At 34.6% G+C, this 23,091-nt stretch overlaps 1 protein-coding gene across 1 annotated transcript in view; it reads left to right on the top strand.

The window, feature by feature from the left end:
• Nucleotides 1-21,282, top strand: part of SORCS3 (sortilin related VPS10 domain containing receptor 3) — a 476,983-nt gene extending 455,701 nt beyond the window's left edge. Inside the window, exons 23-27 of the mRNA XM_015812775.1 lie at nt 3,144-3,275; nt 7,185-7,284; nt 8,508-8,613; nt 19,878-20,038; nt 21,218-21,282. Coding sequence (XP_015668261.1) covers nt 3,144-3,275; nt 7,185-7,284; nt 8,508-8,613; nt 19,878-20,038; nt 21,218-21,282 — 564 coding nt within the window. The remainder of the gene's footprint in view (nt 1-3,143; nt 3,276-7,184; nt 7,285-8,507; nt 8,614-19,877; nt 20,039-21,217) is intronic.
• Nucleotides 21,283-23,091: the final 1,809 nt, after the last annotated feature.

Genomic DNA, 23,091 nt, shown 5'->3' with positions numbered 1-23,091 from the left:
CTCTGGCTTTTCTCAACAGAACCTAGAAGAGCTTTGAAAACTATTTTTTTCTTGCTACATTACAAAAGAATATGAAAGAGCATTTCTTTTTGTACACTTTTTTCTGTTGTTTTAGAAACATCTGCCTCCAGTGTACTGATCAAAGCTTTCCTCAATCATAAGCTCAGCTATAAGCACTCTATAAGGCAGGATAAACAGCTGATAATGTGTGAGGGGAACTCCCAGCAATAGTTAGGGAAAGATAGTTTTCCCTTCTTTGATTTCTGGGCTCCCTCCAGTTTCTGTCTTCATATCAATATCAAGACTTACTCTTTCTACAACCAGGTCACAACTTTCACATTCTTCTTCTTAGCCCTGTTTGTTGTGGTGACTGAGATCTAGCTTGCTTAGAAATCCTATCTTAGGCTATTATGAATACCTTGCTTTCTATTCTTCCTTCACACTCTTTCAAAACATGAGCAGCTGGTTATGGAGCTGGGTAGGACAAAGAAGTTAGTGGTTGACTTCTGTGGATGATATCAAAACTGTTTTTGTGAAGCGAACAACCCAAGCTTGATTTTTAAATGTTTTCAGTATTGTTTCAAACCTTATACTCTATGTCCTGCATTTATTCAGTGTGTTCTTCAAACCCACTTGATACTTCTTTTTTAGGCAAATTACAAAAGGATTGACAGCCATATTAAAACATAAAACATAAAACAGAGTGAAATATAATTCCCATGGACATTCTAAAGATAGACTAGAAAATTCCTGTTCTCCTAGATTAGTGGTGGTGAACCTATGGCACGGGTGCCAGAGGTGGCACTCGGAGCCCTCTCTGTGGGCACACATGCTGTTGCCCCAGCCTCACCTCCCCCCATGACTCCCTCCTTTCCAGCAGCCCCCCTGAAGGAGACTCGCCCCTGAGCGTGGCCCACGTGGAGCAGCGCAGCCAAGGACATAGCAGCCAGGCAGCATAGACAAGACTCTGCCCTCATACCCCATTGTGCACAGTTGATGTTGCAGGGTGCGGGCAGAGAGCATGACTGCCATAGCACTGCTGGGATGCCTGGGCGATCTGCAGCAGGCCCTGGAGGCGGTGAGTGGCCCTGTGGGCAGGCAGGGCGGGGGATGGGGGGTGGATCGGGGCGGGGCCAGTTTTTGGGCACTCGGTCTCTAAAAGGTTCGCCATCACTGTCCTAGATAATTAAAATAAAGAGACAAATTATGAATTCTATTTATTAAAGAGAGCTTATTATCATATTCCCTTTTAAGAAAATACTGATTTTTGCAGTCAATAAACACTTTTGTGAAAATTTGTACTGTCTATTTTAATAGTTATATATATATATATGTAGCTGAAGCTATGCATTTTGATGTATTTTTTAAAAAAGCAGAAGGATTTTGCATGGATAATAATTAGATTTTTATTTAATGAGTTTCAAATCACTCTATCTTTAGAATAAAATTTAACTTTTGTGTGTGAGAGGGAGGGAGGAAGAGAGAAGAAGGAAAGGCATACAGACAGATAGACAAAAAAGGCATCAGGGGTTGAAATGTATAAATGGAATTTATATTTATTTCAATCCAGTATAGATTAGTCCTGATTAGGTAGGTAGGTAGGTAGGTAGGTAGGTAGGTAGGTAGGTAGGTAGATAGATAGATAGATAGATAGATAGATAGATAGATAGATAGATAGATAGATAGATAGATAGATAGATAGATAGATAGATAGACAAAGATTGAGTATAGTCTTCCAAAATTCTTATTCTCTCCTAGCACTTTTTCTAAATTTGGAAAGACCTTTAGGGAATTGCAGTTTCAGACTTAGAAACTACTATGACCAGAACAAGATGCTAATATTGTTTGAATTCCTAATTTTAGCTTCAAAAAGAGTATTTTGTGTGACTGAAATATATCAAATATGTTTATCAAATCCAAAGTTGGAAAGAAGGGATATATTGTTTAGGTACACTACTGAAACCCTTATAGGCCCATTACACGTTCAGTAATGTTATTTGGCCTAAAAATGGATCTAGAATATTCACTAATTCAGAATATTTTTATGACATCTGTCAGATATAGTTTAAATTACTGATTCAATTTGTTCCAAGTAAGATAAAATAATAGTATTCAATACACATCTACCTGTAGATCTAGTCAAGTAGTTAGTACTTTATTGACATTAATGTATTCTATTGTTTTGGAGATGTAAAGAACTATTACATTAAATGTTTTCTTTCATAAATTGTTGAATGAAATAAAAACTGTTGGTACAATGAAAGTGATTTTTTTAAAAAAAATCCACATGCATACTGTATATTGTTATGCTTTCCCATGTTGTATCAAGTGCTAAGACCATTTATCAGAAAGACCATTTATCTATGCTTGTCTTCTTTAGTAAAAGAAATGTACACACCGAGAATAACCAGGGACAAAAAAACAGAGTTTTTTTTTTTAAAAAAACAGATCCCTATACATTAAAAATATTATTTTCAGACTTTTATTTCTTCATGCAGTCTGAACAGAAGTTTCCATAGTCACAAGCTTTCCATAAGACATCCTTAGCATGGGTTTGGGAAGAACACGATGTGTGGCAATACATTATGACTTACTAATTGAACAACTTATGACTTTAGTACTTTCACTTTAATATAAATTTTCATCCATGCATTTGCAATCAAAGTAGAAACATGTCGCCTTTTTTATCGAATATTATCACCTTTTCTACACCATTTGCCAGCTGATTCTCCAAAAAGGGAAGTTTTGGTACTCTTAATATTGCTAAGTTAAGGAACATTAAGTTTTCATTCTGTCCTCCTAACTTGACATGCATCAGGTCTTTCAAGAACATCATAGAGCAAAATCACAATAATAAAATCACTTATCACTGTCATTACATAACATTACACATTACAGAGCAAGAATTCTGAAATGATTTCAAATATGAAAACAGGTCTTCTTTTAGGCAATGTTTACCCATTATAAATACACTAGGTGTATATTTGGCTTCCAAATACCAGTTCCCTTGGACAATGAGATGCAACCTCATTTGTTTCTTCCATTGTTTAGAGTTTGTTGACAGTTATATGACTTACAAACTAAGGATATAGCATGTACTAAAGAATCCTCTGTTTTTATTTATTTTTTATCACTTTGCTTAGGTGACTGGTATCCCCAAGGAACAAATTCTTGTAGCAGTATTTCCTGGATTGCCTACCTCTGCTGAGCTTTTCATCTTACCACATCAAAACATCTCAGAAAGAAGGAAAGACAGTGAAGATGATTTAGAGCAGGTGGGTAAAACACAGGGTTTCCCTTTTTTCAGGTGGTTATGCATTCCTTTAATTGTTAAGCGGGCTCTGAACTGAAGAGAATTTCAAAGTACTATAATCTAGGGCAGTGTTTCTCAACTATGGCCATTTGAAGATGGTTGGACTTCAATTTTCAGAAACATCACTGGCTGGGAAATTCTGCTAGCTGAAATCCACACATCTTCAAGTGGACAAAATTGAGAAACACTGATCTAGGATGTTTAAGCTTGCCAAACTTTCTGTATAAATATTGATTTTGTCTTTAAACTGGTGATTGACAACCACCTAAAAATGGAAATCATCAAGTAGATTTTCTGAGTATATGATTTCAATTTTTTTTAAAAATATATTTTTGAAGTATTTATTTTTGGAGGGTTGACTTATTAAAACAATTGATATAACATTTTGATAGCCATCTGTCATGAGATGTGAGATATTTGTTTGTAACCAATTAAAACACAGTATTTTAAAACCTGTATCTAAGAATTTAAATCAATACTTAAAAATACAATATAACACAAAAGCATGCAGTAGAAGCAATAAAATTGTTAAGTCAACAAGAAAATAAAATACATAATGGATAGCATACTTTTGTTCCGCAAATATATATATATATGTTTTGGTCCCTTCGAAACAATTTTTGACTCTTAAGCACTACAGATTTCTTGGTAAGATTTCAGAAGTGATTTGCCATTCCCTGCTTCCTCAGGTTGAAAGAGGGTGACTGGCACAAGGTCACCCAGCTGGCTTTGTTCCTAAGGCAGGACTAGAAGTCATGGATTCCCAGTTTTTAGCCTGATGCCTTAACCACTGCACCAGATTGGCTCTCTTGGCAAAGATACTACAGAGTAAATAGAAAGTTACTAAAGAGACTTATTAAAGAGATTGGGAGAAGAAAAACACAATACTGTATACACTTGAGGAAAACAAATACAATGCCATACTTGCAGAAATGAAAGTACTAGGAGATGGGGACTATGAAGATGGTTTTAGGATCCAGATAAAATATAAGAAAAAATATATCACTCATTCATCCATCATCAGATTTATAATTTATGTTCCTATTACTACAACTCTGAATAACTTTATTAACATACTGTAAGTATGAACTATCCTCTGCTTGCTACTTTCTTCCAACTCCTGATTGAAAATGCTCATAAAGACCAGAGAATTGATTATTGTATCCTATGCTGCCTTGGATTTGGCTTGTATTAATCTGAATACAAGGATCTCTGCATCATATGTTTGCTATATCCTACTTTGCATCAGATGCAAATTACTTCAACATGATTCCAAACTGTTGATTATTTTTCTGGTTTTAATTCTTCAGCTTTGTACACCTAGACAATTAAAACAAAGTGCATAAAAACTGCATGTGGTTTAGAAGATAACTTCAGGAGCCTTTCTGCATTGAATTTTGATTACAATCTCTTGCTCATTTGGACGTAGATTTTCTTGAACCCAGATAAGCATACTTTTCAGTAAATGTGTAGAAAGTTACACTATTAATCAACGTGAACTTGATTAGGTAGGCAGTAGCTAAATCACAGTGCAAAAGAAATCCTAAAGCAATAGGCAACCAATTCACGATTGCTTTTTGAACTGCAACAAAACATTCAAGTTCTTTTTGTACTAAATCAATGAAATATGTAGGATAGAAAACAAATGCTAATAGCTGCAGAAAGCAGGATATATAGTAATGCTGTAATAAATTCCCTTAAGTCAGAAATTGGCCACACGTTTGATTAAATTTGAATGAAAATTTACTTAATTTACTTAATTAACTTCTGGCAATTAGTTTTTACAGGGAGCTGAGGCTGAAGGTAGGTAGGGCAGTGACAAGAAATGGCTGTGGCCTCATGATAAAATAGGGATGCTAAAGTTTCCCTTTTTGCCCACAGTTTTTTGGCTTAATACTAAAATTTCAGGTTTGCTTGTTTTTTCCCTTTATCAAAATAGTAGAAAGTATTGCGATTGATTTCCAGCAATCATAATAAGTGAGTAGCAGTGAAAGGGATTGTACAACTGTCCATGAAATAAAAGTTCTCTTGTTGTTTGCTCAATATTTTGTTTCTAAAACCCACCATTGTTTGCCTATATAACTCTCTATTACTTAGCCAATTGGAAGGGAGTTGCAGTTATCTGTTATTTTAGCTTCCTTCCATTTTTCCCCTTTCTTTTTTCCCTTTCCATTTTAACCATGCTTTGAATTCTTTGAAATATGGAACACCATCACAGTATACAACTGCCTCTGTCCTTTCTATAGACAAATATAATTGTATCAAATTGATTTTCACTGTTCCAGCAAATTTCTGACATGCGAACTGGTATCAGACAATTACTATAATTAATATAATCAAAATTTAATGGAACACACTGTATTTGGAGTAATTATGTAGAATACAATATTTCAGCAGGTGCAGTTTTTCTACTCTCTGTACATTGCATTTAGCTTATACCTGTCAAAATCTTTCTTCTAGAAAACAACTAAAGGCATAGGGCACTTTAATTTTTTAAAGATTTTCTTGCTGTACACATGAGTGCTTTTCCAGATTAATTGGCTCCTTTTCCATTTGTTCTAACCTACTCAAAGTGCCAGATTGGATTTTTAAACCTGTACTAACATGGGATCAAGAGAACTGAATGACTGCCTGTATGCTCTAACCCAGCCTTTGAGATTTTCCTTTCAGGAAGTTTACTGAAAAAAAGGACTTTTCCATTGACATTATTGTGGTTTATCTATCATAGTCTTTCTCTGATTCCAAGTGATTCCCTCTCCAGTTTTTAACCAGTTCCATATTTCAGTTCAGCATTCTAGTAATCAGAGGTATTCTTTTTGAATTTTTTCTAAAGAGCAAGACTTATAACAGGACCTTTCAGAAAATTTCATTACTCTTGGTGATAGCCTGCTAAACAGTCATGGGCGTCTAACAATCTATAGCATATAAGTGTTGTTCGTATAAGTGTTGAACTGAAATACTTCAGTGAAAACATATGATAAAGTGAAATGGATGTGATTTTGGAAGAGGGAGTTTTTGTTTCATAATGTTTTCATTCTACTCCCAAGGTCATTTGGCACCTGCCATTTCTCTGACACATAGTTGTCAAAAAAATAATGCTGTGTTATAATTTAGGTAAATTTAATGTAGCTTTAGGGACATTTTCACATGATGTCTTATATTATATCTTAATCCTGCTTTTACAGTGGTTAAAATGCCCTTCACCCCCTAAGGCTATTAAATCTCTGTCATTTAGGTGAACCCACTGTACCAAATGTGTAATTCAAAAGTTGTGAGTTTTGTAAATTCCCTATTGGCAAATTCATACTTTTCTGTAGAATTTTTTTTAGCTCTCTCTTAAATGACTGGGCACTGAACTTAGGTTTTTCTGAAAGCAAAACCAAGCACAACACACCATATTCTTTTGTGTGTGTTTTTGTGTCTATGTGTGTACTTGTGTGTGTGTGCAAGCACACATTCACATATAAATAAGTGAGCATGAGTGGAGAAAGAGAGAGAAAATTACAGTTGGAATTAAATCTGCAGCTCTAGTTTGTTCCAAACGCAATCTTAAAAAATGTATTTCTGTGACTGATAAATAATGTAACAGCAATAACTTAGTAATTAAAAAATGCAATGTAATTGCTATCAATTCCACTTTCAACTCTAATTGCATTACTTCCAGAAGATTCCCCTCCCCTCTTCTTCATATTTTGGGATTATTCTGACACACAAAAGGATTCTTTTTGTGTGTGATTGATATAATAATTTGGATTTTAGAAAGAACTAACATGTGGTGAATAACTCTGCTGTTAATACACATATGCCAGACAGAATTATTATTAATTTCTGTTGTTTATGAATATTTAATTTTTTTTCTACTTCTCCTCAGGCTGTTGAAATCCTTTTCAGTGCTCTAAATCAGAACCTGGTTCAATTTGAGTTGAAGCCCGGTGTGGAAATAATTGTTTATGTCACTCAGTTAACATTAGGTAAGTTGGCACTGGAGAAAATATCTAGGGAACACAATGTAATATCTTATGATCAGCTTATATTTTTGTGGAAGAAAAATAAACATTAAAGAAAGCTATCATATTTATCCTGGGCATTGTTCTTGAACAAGTTGGTACTGCACTTTTAGTAAACATTCAGAAAAGCTTGTTAGAGCTGTCCAGATACCTCTTAATGGCACTAGGTGGTTGAAGACTCCTCTAAGTAGGATCCACTTAAATATATTTCATTTGGAAAAAACTGAAAAGAGATGTGCCTGAAAAATCCAGTCATCCCCTATTCATAAATCTAGTTTTAGTTGGGGGATAAAACAATTGATGTAACTGATTCAAAAACAGAAAGCGTTATTTGAAAAGGCTTAATTTGGTACTGACTGATGTTCATTAGGAATGAAATATTCTATTCCGATTTATAAAAACATGACTGTGGCATATAAGAAGAGATCTGTTTCTCCAGTTATTTGTCTTTCAACCAATGCTAGCATAATTTTATGCAAAAGAAGAATAGAAAACACAGGAATTTTATTTGGTTTTTCTACTGTAGGAAGCAATCATGACAGCTAACAGTTTTTAAAAGGGAAAATATAAAATACAGTTTTTTCTAGTACATCTTAACTCCTGGTGACCATATTAAAATTAGGGAGGGGGTAGCAAGCGATTTGTTCTTAGCTCAAATGGCTTTTCAAAACTAAAAGGATAGTTGAAAACTGAAAGCAATTTTCTTTCATCAAATCGATGAAAAGTGAAAAAAGTATGAAGGATTTGTTTTCTGCCTAGCATTAAAAACTACAGCCAACATTATGATAAATCCTGTTTAAGGTATTGACTTGACTCTTGCAAACACTGTTCCTGATTAGCAGCTGTCTACAGCATAGTTGCAGTATATCAACTGGAGACCACAAAACAGGGAGCAGATACAAAAAGAGTATACATGGCATGAATGAAATGGTTTAGTTACTGGGCAGCCTGCTATTTCTTTTTCATTATGGAGCTACTTGGAACCTTGAGAGTTCCAAGGGAGTAGTACTGATCCCTCACCATACCCCTGACTACAGCACACACACACAGAGACACATACAAACACACAGTGTCTGTTCTCTTGTTAATGCTAATAACCTAGCAGCAGTAAAGACAGATACAACTTGCCTTCTCTACATTTAATGACTTCATCTTACTATATAATATGATCTTTTTCTACCTCTCAGCACCTCTTGTTGATCCTGGCGCTGGACACAGCAGTTCTGCAATGCTGATGTTGCTCTCAGTGGTCTTTGTCGGCTTGGCTGTTTTTTTAATCTACAAGTTTAAAAGGTATGTTGGTACTCCTTTCTGCTATTCACAGAAAATCTGCTCAAACCAAACAAAATGAAACAATGCAGCTGGCTTTCCTACAAATTGATTTAAGATTTCAGGAAAAGATGGGAAAGAGAGGATTGGGGATGCTTTATTCAAGGAAGGGAAGCAAAGATGAATTCAAGGCATTCATTATAAATATTGAGTATCAGTTGGGTACACTGAGATGATGGACATATGACTTACTAACCCTCTAAAGTTAGGAAATGTAACGTACACATTCTGAATTAATTGTTCAAGCCATTATCAGTGGAGCCAGTTCATGGAGTTATGCTGAACAGAACTGCCTCTTAAGGACAATAATAAGTACTGTAACTATAAGGGGATAAGCTTTTTTGCAGTTTTTCTTCCACTCTTCAGATCCTGTAGGAAAATACTGTTTATTATTAACCAATAAAGCTGGTTGTGGCCCTGATTAGTAGCTGCTGCTCATTTAGTATTTGGTCACTATTTCATTATTATTACACCTAATTTTCATATGTACATCATGGAAATTAGCAATAATAAATTTAAAAGACTTCTAAATGTATATGTTTCCATTCACTTGGTTTCTATCATCATAGATTTACAGTAATTGGTATACAGGTTGCCGAATACCCAGAGTCCAAGAATTAGCACATAAAATATAAGTAACAGAGTCATTTATATAGAGCATAATTATAATTTTGGAAAGACATGATAAGAGTTGAACTTGTTTTTAACCCCTCTGGGTCATACTCAGTTTTGTCCATTAGCTAATGGATTGGATTTTCTATTGACATCAAACACTTCTCTCTTCCCAGCCTGCTCTGAAAATGAGGAAGATATTGTACAAGCAGAAGTCGGTTCACATAACATTGCGTACAATTTTTTTCAGACTGCTTTTATCTACATTTTTCTGATTTTGTAGTGTTGCTTATTTTAAAAAAGTTACAAAATGTTTTCATTACATATGTTTTATCTCTTGGAATTTATATACATTTTGATAGTTGACCAAAAATCAGTGTTATTAGTTATCATTACTTACCGTACATCTCAATAACACTAAAATGAAAGAAGGTCAATGCAGCTGATTGCTTTTTCCATTGAAATATCTGTCAATAAGGATCTGAATTCTCTCTGTTCTCAAAAGCAGCACAATTTTTTGCTTGCTGAAAGCATGATGGATTGACTGATAGATTGGATGGACTCCAGCATTGCCATTTCAGAAAGCAAAATATTTGTCATTTGTCCAAAAAAGCTAACAGAGTTTCCCCATGCTGTTTTAGTGATCTTTCAGAAGGTATATTTTGGGAAACTTCTATAATTATAACTCCATGAATGACTGCTGTTTCACAACCCCAAGAAATCTTAGGGCTTCAAATAGAAGTATTCGTATATGTGCCTACAGATTTTATATCTAACCATCATTGTTTATGGATATTCGGGGAAAAGTATGTAAATTGCAATATTTTGTTGGTTGAAACAAATCAATTACAGCTAACCCTTAATATCTCCATTCTGAGTTTCTTAGCAAAATATGAGTTTCATACCTATTTAATCCTATTTTCAAGTGTCTTTCAGGATGAAACAATGATATACTTAACACTTCAGTAGGTCAGTGAGCCAAAATGCCAGAGAACAGACATAATTATCTTTTTTATGAAAAATGCACTTGCAGAAGATTATCAAAATCTGGCTGCAACTTTACAAGATCTGCCACATTTGAAATAATGAAGTTATTCATCACAAACCTAACTGCATTTTTATTTTTATTATAATGATTCATGCCATCAATAACAGTCTTTACAATGAAGATAATGGGGCTGAGAGTTTCACACTGTCTTTCTATATTATTTCTATTTAATTATATGACTGCAATAAAATAGTTTGCTTATTCATTCATGGTACAGTCTAATGGGTAAAATGTTTCATAACTCTTTGTCATTGTTAGTGCTGTCACCAAGAAAAGAGAAGGAAGATTAGATTTATTGCTAACTTACAAATAAACTCTAATCCTAAGCCTAGTTGATCAATAGTTGATCAGTAGTTGCAAATAATTTAGGATATAACGTTTAGAATGCAGTTATCCATATCAGTGAAAATATTTCTACTATTCAGAGCAGTGTTCCAGAAACTTTTCAGAACCAAGACTACCAAGAAGATAGTATATTGGAGTCATGTTCCAAAATATAGATAAAGATACAAGAAAGTGGGTGGGAACAGGAGAAAATCTACATTTGGCCTAATTTTGAACCCATGTTTCAGAAAATACATAGTTTTATAGCAAAGAAATGTCTATCTGCCAGAGGTTACCATTGTTTTTTTCTTTTTATGATTCTGTAGTCCCTTAATTCATGGTACAGTCAGGGTGACTGGATGGAGCTGAGAGTTTACTGCTGGATGCCCTTCCTAATGCCTACGTAGAGTTCTCAGCAGATATTTATTCTTTGCGCCCTAAGAGAGAAATATCTGCCACTACCTAGGAAATTGAACTTTCAATCTTCTGAATGGGAGGCGCAACTCTATCTTTCTTGTGAAATTAAAGGAATAGGAAACAACAATATTTTTTTTATTTTAATGTACTTAAATTAGATGTTAAGAAGTTGTATTGTATTTGGGATAAAGTAATATATTTCAGATTTTTTTTAAAAAAATCATATGGCTACTAAGATTCTGCAACAAACCCCTTAGCAACCGTCTATCCAACTGCCAACAGAAAATATGGCAGAGGGGAAGATTATAGAATACCTACTTACTTTGAAACAAAGGTGTGGCAGGGATAGGGGAATCAGGCATTAAGAACTGGGAATTCAAAAATTCATTAGTGAACAGAATTACTGATCTACTCTCATGTCCATGGTTTTCCCTAGTTATATAATTATATTTACTTATCGTTTTGTTATCTTTTAATAATCACTTAACCAGAATTCAAACATTTTAGCACCTCTGCATTTTAATAATTTTAGTAATTGTACAGTATATGTAATTCTCTTTGTAACACAATCCCTTTTATAAACATTTCTTTTTTTATATGCATGCATGCATACATTCATACATACATATATACATACATGCAGGCATGCATACATTTAAACATACTTGTTTGCTCCAATTATTATTATTTTTTGGGAATTGCACGTAATCAATCCTCTGGTCACTGATTGTGATGAAACTTTGATAAGCTATTCCAGTCATGTTGATGGGGTTGCTAGTTGCCATATGTTCTCCTTCCTATGAGTCAGTGGCTGAAATAAAGCATAGACTTGCATTATCATAATATTAATTGTCCTGAACTCAAATGGAAATCATTCTTTTATTTTGGGGACCTTTTTGATAGCAATAATGCCCCTCCTTCCTTCCTTCCTTCCTTCCTTCCTTCCTTCCTTCCTTCCTTCCTTCCTTCCTTCCTTCCTTCCTTCCTTCCTTCCTTCCTTCCTTCCTTCCTTCCTTTAGATTAGAAACATCTCTAATGAGAAGTGACCATTCTAGTCCGTTTCAGTTTGCTAGTTTCAGTATGTCGGTGTTAAACTATTTTTGCTTTGCTGTATATACTGTAACTCACATTGGTTAATGGTTATAAGTTTCATGTATCTTCCCTTTTGTGTTTGAACACAGCAGTTGTTGTTGTTGTTGTTATTGTTATTGTTATTATTATTGGTGTTCAAAAATTTTATACAATACATACCAGTAGTAATATACTTGCCTTCTGCTCCCAGTAGCTCATTACATACCTTTGATATGGGAGAGATTCATCTTCCACTATGATGTGGACATTGACATGCTTCTGAATGTTCTCTTGGCAGAATAGTAGTATGATTGTTATTTCCTCTCCAGTGATTTATATTTAATTTCATCTATGATCTACTGTATTCATTATTGTGATTCTTCTGAGTATAGTTCATGCCATCATTTGAATGTGCAAGCCTCTTCACTTCTAAAAGAATGCAATATACTGTATGAAAAATACATGTACATATGTATACATGTGTATACATATAATATCTATCAAACTAAAGATAACAAAACAAGATCAATTTTTGAGATAAAACTGCCAATAAACATTTGGAAATGCAGAGAAAGGCAGGAAGGCAAGAAGGCAGGAAGGAAGGAAGGAAGGAAGGAAAGAAGGTTTCCATGGAAAATCTTTACTTGATTTTGATATAATGTCATGTCTGCTGTGTGTTTCCATTTTTTTTTCATGCTGCTGAAGAATAAATAAGTCCTGCTAGTAATGCACAGCTCCAAATGAGAATTTGACAAAAAAAGCTTTATCTGTGCCAAACATGAGTTTAAATTGGAGATACCAGGTACAAATCCAGATATGCTTTATTGTTAATTTTATGGCTGATAGAATGGGGAGAGATTGTTTCTCCATAAGGAGAATATTCACCTAATCTTCTCACCCCTGCACTGAACATATAATGGCAGAACACCATATATCAGAGTCGATACTTGTTAGGACACTGAGGGAGATAGGGTAGGCTTGCTAATTTTGGAGATGCAGGTTTGATACTTGAAACAAAAACATACATCTTATTCAAATAGTCTTAACCATTTGCAGACAACAGTCAATCCATAAACAATAATTCAAATCTCACAACCCAGCTAGTTAATATTCTTCACTGCTGGCTGTGAAATTAAAGTCCAGGGACAGAACATTCTGAGCAGGAACCCTAGTTATGAAAATTTGAACATGAACAAAACTTTCTTGAAAATTATGAACCCATAAAAAACTCAGTGTAGTAAGGTGTGAAGTGGTAGGCATGTGTGCATTCATGGCCCCTCTTTCACACATACATGTGCATTCAATTGCACCTCTTTTTAAGTTCAGGTAAACAATTCAAGAGGGCTTATGTTAAAGACATGACTTTGCCAATGCATCTCTCAGTCTTTCTTGGAACTGGACATAAAAGTAATAACTTACTGTCTTGTAGAAGTACCTACTCATCTATAGTAAGGCAAATATCTCAATATTTCCAATACTGCCACCAACAAAGATAATTATGCCTGATAGCAGAGTTAAACTAGGGAGATCACTACTGTTAGATGTTGATGGGGGTTTTTAAAAAGGGAAATTGGACTAGATATGGGGGACTATACTCTCAACCACTCATAGTACTGATGGCTATTTAGTAGCTTAAATCTCAATTTCTGGGTGTGAAAGTAAACAAGAACTATTATTACCCTATGTATATTTCAGTTTTGTAAATACACCTGTTGATCCCTGTAAGAGGTACTTTGCTGGAAGAGGCATTGGCCTCGTTCAGAAAAACTAGTTTTTAAATTTTTATAATACTGCTTCAAAGAACATCTCACTATTTAGGATTGGAGAATCTGTAGCCTGTAGTCCGCTGTGATTATTTGGATTTTATCTCATCAGGAAAGCAATGTGCATTTTTGAGATGAGATAGAATTCCAGCTAGAATATTGGTTTTTATTTACCCGAGACAGGGGAAACATGTGTTTGCATCAATTTTTAATGTTATAAATTGTTACAATTGGCATTCTGCTGACACATATGCGGGTGGTTTATTAAAGGCCTGCATAAAGCAAGAGATGCCATTGGATAAGTGCACATGGAAGAAAACTGAGAGGAATAAAAAGTATCGTATTGTGAAAAAAATGATGATATAAGAATATTAATTGTATTATATGTTATTTCAAAATTAATGTTTCTGTGTATACCCTTAGGGAGCTTCCCCACAGACAATCTAAAACAGATGGAAGTGAATCTATATTTCTTCAGCATGGCGGGTATAAAAAAGTTGGTTCAGCTTCTTTGTTGAGTGTACAGGACAGAAAAAAATATATTATTTCCTAGATTACATATACAGATAGTCCTTGTTTGATGACTACCTCATTTGGTAATCATTCACCATTACAACGACAATGAAATGTTAAGTTGGTGACCAATTCTTACATTTATGACCTACACAGGTCTATAAAACAAAGGAAAGCTGAAGTGAGATGGAAAGCACAGTTGTAGTCTTTGTTGTTTAGAATGAAATCTCTGTAGAGGTTTAGTATGATGGCATTAGTTAGTTACCATGCTAGAAATAAGAAGGAAGCTACTGCTTTTCTCCAAAATTACTACAGGTAGTCCTCAATTTACAACAGTTCATTTAGTAACCATTCAAATTTACAACAGCACTGAAAAAAGTGATTTATGATTGTTTTTCACATTTATAATCATTACAGCATCCCCCTGTCATGTAATCAAAATTCAGTTGCTTGGCAACTGACTCATAGTTAGGTTGACTACAGTCCACCAGGGTCATGTGATCACCGTCTGTAGCCTTCTGATAAGTTAAGTCTTATCAGATTCACTTAAGAACCCTGTTACTAATTTAACAAGTGCAGTGATTCACTTAACAACTGTGGCAAGAAAGGTCATAAAATGGGGCAAGAGTCACATAATAGATGTCTCACTTAGCAACAGAAATGTTGGGCTCAATTATGGTCGTAAGCCGAAAACTATCTGTACAACATTTCAAAATTGAAACAAACATTGTATGAATATATTTGGATATGAGGGGAATTTACAACAAAATCCCCAGGAAATATCCCCAGTTTTTAATCTCCCTTTTAAAATATGGGAAGAAAAGGGTATATAACATTTTGAATAAGAAAATAGTAGATCAATACTACAGTAGAAAACAAGTTGTGAATATTGGCCTATTTTATGTTAAGAGTTCTAATGTTCATTCATCACATCCTAATTTTCCTTTCTGATCTGACTGAAGCTGGTGCCACTAAAAGAGTCATAGGAATTTTTAAAATGATACTTTAATATATTCTCAAGAACATAAAACAGAAAGGCATATGTGGAGAAAAAAAGTGGAATATTTAATGTCAATAAGTCTGGACTGCCTTAACTGATCCACATTTGTTTTATAATTCCAGCAGTATTTAGACTGAGGGCACCATCTTTTTAGCTTTCTTTTGGTCTACTATGTACCGAGAAGGAGAGATTTAATGAGTTCAAGAAACCCAGTTCTTTCATTAGTATGATATCTAGATCTGTACAGGAGTGCTTTTGTCTTGATGAAAGTACTGTTGAAGCACAACTTCAAGGAACGCTACAAAGTAAAGCACCTTCCTATTTCTAAGCAGCAAAGTGGACAAGAAAAATGGCTTCTGCATATGTGTGGAAGCCCCTTTATCAAAGTAAAATGGCTGTTTAAGACAGATCAGCCCTGCCTTTCTGCTTCTAATTGAAGATTCAAGATAGACTATATTGCTTTTTCGGCATAAAGGATCTTACTGGGCCAGCTCACCCTGCATACCCCTTTGTGCCCATCCAAGTTTAATCAAAAGGAGAAGAAATTTCTGACGTGAGGCCTTCTATTCATTAAGCTCTGTACAATTCCATATGTATTTCTCATATATTGTTTTGGAAATGTATTTACTTAGGTGACTCATGTAACATGGTAGTAAAATTTGGATTAAGTTGAGAGTATGGAATTTTATTTGATTTTTTTTTGCCCTCTTATCTACTGTAACATGACAGAGAAGGGAAAACATAAAATCCATTTAAGCTTAAAATGCATAACAGCTGGTACAGATAGCAGGGCTAGAAGAAGAAAAGAAACCAGGTAAGATTTCCAAGAAATAATGACATATTTATATGAGTTATTAATGACCTAATTAAGATATATAAAATCAGGCAAGCGTGCACCAAAGCTAAATGAGCTTGGCTCATAATCTGCAAGAGCACTAGGACAATCATACACAGTTTAAAAGATAAATCATAAGGAAAGATCAAAGGTACCTGATAACTTTGCCCTAGAGAAAATAAGATTAAGCAGAAGTGTTGACTGTTTTTCCTCCCAGCACTTAACAGTCATTTAAAAGGATGTCAAAAGGAGGTGAATAAAGGAAAAGTCAAACAACATTTATTTTGTAGAAAGCTCATGATACCTCTAATTGCCTAGAAAAGCAATCATGGTATATGTTACCATTCCAATTTGTTAAATAATTTCTGTTATTTTTCTCATTTGATAATTTTGATACAAGTAAGCTCTTTATTTAAAAACACTATCTCCTCTTTGATGTGTTTGCTTCAATTGTTGTTACTGTTGTTTAATCAGATTCTCTGAATTTGAATTTATTAGTTGACATCGTCTTCTTCATTATGTCAGATATACTATGCAGCAATAGAAAATTACATTATTTCCTATTTGTAGCAGAGCAGCTACAGCTTCTACTTCCTTTGGCTGGATGTCACAGTGGTATAGATTTTCTTTCACAGTGTCTTTGTAATGCTTGTATGATCAACCTCAAGGTCTTTTCCCAGACTCCAGTACATTATAGTGCAACTGGCACCATTCTGATGACATGTCCCACCCATCTCATCTGGGCTCTGATAATCAGGCATTGGATGCTGGTGGAATCTTCATAATCCAAGACTTCCAGATTGGAGAAATAATGAATGCCAAGAGTGGAGCAGGGAATGTGCATGTCATGTTTCTCCAGTTATTTGATGTGCCTTTGTTATAGAATCATGGACTTACATTCATATAGGAAGAAAGGAATAACCACAGCCCTGTAAACTTTTAACTTTATGAAGATATAGGTGTTGATTGAGCACTCTTGTGAGAAGCTACCTCAGTGCCTAGTTAGTCTTGCTGATCTTGAAATCTATTTCTATGTCCAAAGATTTATCACTCAAGTATTTAAAGCTGTTTACATGGAATTGGATATGCCTAATTTAATGAAGAGAAGGACTAGGGGTGACATGATAGCAGTGTTTCAATATCTCAGGTGTTGCCACAAAGAAGAGGGAGTCAAGCTATTCTCCAAAGCACCTGAAGGCAAGACAAGAAGCAATGAATGGAAACTAATCAAAGAGAGAAGCAACCTAGAACTAAGGAGAAATTTCCTGACAGAACAATTGATCAGTGGAACAATCTGCCTCTACTTCCTGTAATGAACCTTTGTCTGCCAGCATGATCTCACTGAGTGCAACAATGTCAATGCTATGAGTGTTGCTTGTCTTTCAGGACTTGACATCTTGTCTTTATTCAGCAATGTATAGACCTTCCAGGCTCCAAAAATAAGTTTTATTTGATGCTTTTTTTTCTTAATTTCCAACTGCTATAGAAACAATCAGCCACCTGCAGTTAACTAATGAGATGTTGTTGTGGGGCAGGCAGTTTTTAGGGTACCTTTTTAAACCCACTCCGTCATGCAAATGTGGGTAGTGCTAGATTAGAAAGACTGCCCAGTACCTTGGATGTTGCCAGACATCTCTGCTGCTGTTCATACAGAGATGAACAACCATGTGCAGGTTTGTGACTATAACTGCCAGTGGTCACCTCCAGGTGTTACTTTGCTACTCTCCCATTGCTGCAAGACTCAACAAATTAGATTTGGCCCTAGAGGGTTTGCAAATGAGCTGTAGATAAAGCTGAATTGCAGAACAGAAATCTCTGTACAATGGAGTTATAAATAATAATAATAATAACAACAACAACAACAACAACAACAACAACAACAACAACAACAATAATAATAATAATAATAATAATAATAATAATAATAATAATAATAATAATAATAATAATAATAATAATAAAGTTGGAAGGGACTTGGAGGTCATCTAGTCCAACCTCCTGCTCAGGCAGGAAACCCTATACCATTTTGGACAAATGGCTGTCCAGTCTCTTCTTAAAAACGTCCTGTGTTGGAGCATTCATTGCTTCTGGAGGCAGGTTGTTTCACTAGTTAATTGTTCTAACGGTCAGGAAGTTTCTCCTTAGTTCTAGGTTGCTTCTCTCCTTGATTAGTTTCCATCCGTTGCTTCTTGTCCTGCCTTCAGGTGCTTTGGAAAATAGCTTGACTCCCTCTTCTTTGTGGCAGCTCCTGAGATTTGGAACACTGCTGTCATGTCCCCCCTCGTCCTTCTCTTCATTAATCTAGATATACCCAATTTCAGCAACCATTCCTTATATGTTTTAGCCTCCAATCCCCTAATCATCTTTGTTGCTCTTCTCTGTACTCTTTCTAGAGTCTCAACATCTTTTTTACATCGTGGTGACCAAAACTAGATGCAGTATTCCAAGTGTGGCCTTACCAAGGCATTGTAAAGTGGTATTAATACTTCACGTGATCTTGATTCTATCCCTCTGTTAATGCAGTCCAGCACTGTGTTGGCTTTTTTGGCAGCTGCAGCACACTGCTGGCTCATATTTAAGTGATTGTCCACTAGGACTCCAAGATCCCTCTCACAGTTATTACTATTGAGCAAGGTACCCCCTATACCATACCTGTACATTTGGTTTTTCTTGCCTAAATGTAAAACCTTACTAAGTGAAGCAGCTGCCATTTTCTCAGTAATCCAGTGGCACAGAGGATCATTACAACTGGGGACCTTTTTTCTGCAGTGGATGACAAGGATGTCTAAATATCTTGTCATGCTCTTAATGTTCTACCATTTCTGCTGGACCTGGCTTGGTTGGACTAGAAGACCTCCAAGGTCCCTTCCAGCTCTATTCTGATTGACGATGATTGATGCCTTCTTGACTGTTGGACTGTTGATTAGTTTTTTTCAAATCAATGTGCCAGAATCAGTCTTCATACTGGATAGAAAAATACCTTATCTCACCAAAATTTCCAGGGGATTTTGGTTAGGTTCAGATTAGAGAAGCCAACTCATTTTTTTCCACTCCAATGCTCCCATGATTGTTTTATTAAATAGGATTTTACCGGCATACAAATGCTACAAAAATGTGATCCAGTGGAAAATTTTTCTCTAGTCAGGATTCAAATAAAAAATATATGCAATAGCTTATCTTGTAATATTGTAGTGTAAATTTTCTTTCTTTCTTTCTTTCTTTCTTTCTTTCTTTCTTTCTTTCTTTCTTTCTTTCCTTCTTTCTTCCTTCCTTCCTTCCTTTTACATCTCTCTCTGTGTGTGTGTGTGTGTGTGTGTCTGTGTCTGTCTGTCTGTCTGTCTCCTTAGGGTTTGCATTAAATGCCAATGAATGTCAGCTTTCATAAACTGAATATTTAAGTTTTCAGTCTTCCAGATCTGACTCTCTTGTGAATTTTTTATAACATGTTAAATACTTTCTCCTACATACAGTGTGAAATTAGTCCTAGTACTTTCAGATACATTTTAAAAAATCCTCCTCCTTTCTTCCTCTTATTTTTGTGACACAACTTAGCTAAATAATAAATCATTATTACTATTAAGAAGACCAATATATTTGTTATTTAAAATAGTTACCTAACTGAAGATCTGTTTCTTTTATTTGCAGGAAAATTCCATGGATCAACATCTATGCTCAGGTCCAACATGACAAAGAACAGGAAATGATTGGTTCTGTTAGCCAAAATGAAAATGCACCCAAAATTACACTTAGTGAATTCACAAACCCTGAAGAACTCATGGACAAAGATTTGGATGCACGGGTTATAGGTAAACATCATGGGCATCCATTCAATGAGAGTGACAGTCACCATCCTCAATCACATATGCCCAACCTAAGGATCTGAATTGTCAGTGTGAAAGGAGGAGGAAAAGTGATCATAATGTTTTCTGTAATTAATTCATATTATATTAAGAATATAATTCAAATTAAATCAGTTTTAGTTTTTGATGTGACCCTCCCAACCCCAACACTTTATTTCATGCTGGTTCAGAATTAAAGTGTTGCCCAAAATATAATTGTACAACCCTTAAACATATAGAAAATTATTTGCTTCTTATTTTCTCCCATTGATGAATGTAAATATTTCTCAGATAAAATAGATTTACATTAATAGAAAAGATAAGAAATAGATTGTCAAATTTAACCAACAAGCAGGACTAAAATAACTTAGGCAAACTCATACCAAGACATTAAAATAAATAATATTTATTAAAGAAAAATTAGGAAGCTATAACAATAGAATTCTACTAACTACTGTTTCAAGAACAAAAAAAAAAGTATTCAAACTCTTCTGCAGCTCTTTTTCTTTCCTGTCATGGACCCAGTTGCTTGACCCTTTCTTTTGTATGGAAAAACCATCTGCTCCTTACATTTGCAGTAGGCAGATTCTGTTATCCTGATTTTGTGAGAATTAATTCATACATGTATTATCTTCTGGATAATATTACAATATTTTTCTGCCTGGAAATTTTTTAACTCTTGAAAAATAATAAAGCATTAGAAGGCCACCATTGAAACACATAAATTGTGTTTCGATAAATACAGAAAAAAAAGATTGAATGAGAAATTGGAACAGACAGCCCAGTAATGGTTCATATCTCAAAAAGGAAGCTACCACTTCCACTTCAGCATCTGAATTTCTGTTTAACTCTTTCTCATTTGATTTCCATCTTCTACTGTCACACTATCCATCACTCTTTTCCATAATTCAGTGGTTTCTGATGTCTAGTTTACAGCATCCTTTTTTTATTCTTAGGTTCTCAACCAACCATAGATGGAAAAACAGTTTTGTTGTTTGTGCATTAATTTCCACATACCATTCACCTGTCAGAAAAAAAGAAAAAGAAAAAAGAAAAAAAATGTCTGCTCAAATTAAAATAATTTCAGAATGAAATCAAGATGGCAATTTGCAAATTTACTTTCTCTCTCTTTTTCCTTCTGCTTAGGAAGCATCTCAACGATCTCCAACAGTGAAAGCACAAAGGAAATACCGAACTGCACTAGTGTTTAATACCAGGAGTCCATTTTGACAATAACATTTCCCAGTTTTTATTTTGTAATTAATATTATGATTAGATGAAGGGAAATTCTTCTTGTTATTATTATTAATATTAATGGTGTGAACTTTTTTGTTTTCTTTTTCAGGGGACATTTATAAGTGAGCATTTGGCAAACCATATCACAATATGATATACAGCTGAATGAAATCATGGTATAAGACCCCAAATTTCAATTGAAAGAATTGCGCTTTTTTTTGCCAATGGCAATCTCAAAAGGCTATTTAATGGCTCTTACCAGACTTGTCTGTGTACAGTGCTTTCTTATTCTGATTCAGATAACTGGTGTTATCGGATAAATCTTGAAAACTGTTTCTGTGAGGTCCCTTTGAATAATATTTTTAGATCCCAATGAGGGTGGGTGGGTGCACAAAATGGCCCAACCAATATTGACCAAATGTCTGAAGAGACTCTCACTGGTGCATGTTCATACTGATGATATAATGTAGATACTTACCATGTAAATATATTTTTATTTCTTGAGAAATAATTTAATGTTTAGCAAAAGATAAATTTAAAATAAACCACACACAGACGTACACACAGCACACACGTTTGCATTGATATCAGAAGCAAAACTGTTAAATGGAAACCTGCAGTGAACAACTGTGTCACATGTGGGATCTAAATGTATATCAGTTGTCTGTCCTATTTAAATCTGTTGCCTTATTTTAACAATACAGTGCCAAGGAATCCCCTAAAGAAGAAAGTGTGTACATTTAAGCATGTTTCAAAATACAATTTAGTTAAGTCAGTTTTCTCTTCCTTACAGGAAGGTGGTAAGGAGAAGGGTGTTAATTATACCCTCTAATAGATTTAGCTGCAAAACTCTGATATATGATGCAAAATCCATAATATCCCCATTTTAATTAGTTAGCTGCATGGGGAAATATTCTTCACCACAAGGAAGCCAAATAAAAAGTCCAAGACTGACTTTTAACCTGTAGTGATGGCCACTATCTGGGACTTTGTTGTTTTTATTTTAACATTTTAATCTCAACTCTTTCCCACTTTTTTCTTTATACTCCTTTCAGCACATATGATTTTACTTTGTATTTTGCTTCCAGCTCATCTGATACGATCAGATGGGTAAAGTTAAATAGGTTATGTAATGTTGGTTTTGGATTTTACTGTTCTAAACTGCTGTTTAATTGAAATAGAAATATTATGTGCTACTGCCATGTTGACTTGAAATTCTGAAATTTTATTTTATATATTAATCACCTTTATATAACTGCTCATCTCAGAAAGATGACAGTAAAAAACAATAGTAAAATCAAAACATTAAAACAAGTACAATTACAAACCTCAACAAAATTGTTATAGAAAGAAAGTAGAGACGATTGATGTTAAAAGGAATGCAGCCATCTCATTAGATCACCATTTCTGTCAGACTACCCAAGCCTGCTGACACAGCCATGTTTCAAGGACCTTTCAGAAGAAGTCCTCAAAGATGCCCAGATTGGGGAAATCTCTTCTATGACATTATTATATTCACTGAGAATATAATAGGCTAATATACATAGACTTTCACTTTATAATGTATTATATGACCATTTTATTTGTTGGAAGCATATTTCAATGACCTTAATTAGCAATACTATGCTTGATCGATTAACTATTCTGAGATCATATCTGTGTAGTAAAAAGATCCACATTTTATGTTCACCTAATGATGGATGGGTGTCTTTTGGCTGTTATTTGCCTGATGACTGGTGATGTTCAGAAACAGGATCAGCAAAAGTATCAGGAATGGAAAAAGA

The sequence above is a fragment of the Protobothrops mucrosquamatus genome, unplaced genomic scaffold (assembly GCF_001527695.2).
Source record: "Protobothrops mucrosquamatus isolate PMUCROS unplaced genomic scaffold, P.Mucros_1.0 scaffold110, whole genome shotgun sequence".
Classification (NCBI taxonomy): Eukaryota; Metazoa; Chordata; class Lepidosauria; order Squamata; family Viperidae; genus Protobothrops; species Protobothrops mucrosquamatus.
Note: the sequence above shows the minus strand (reverse complement) of the source record. Positions and strands in the feature narration are given on the sequence as shown.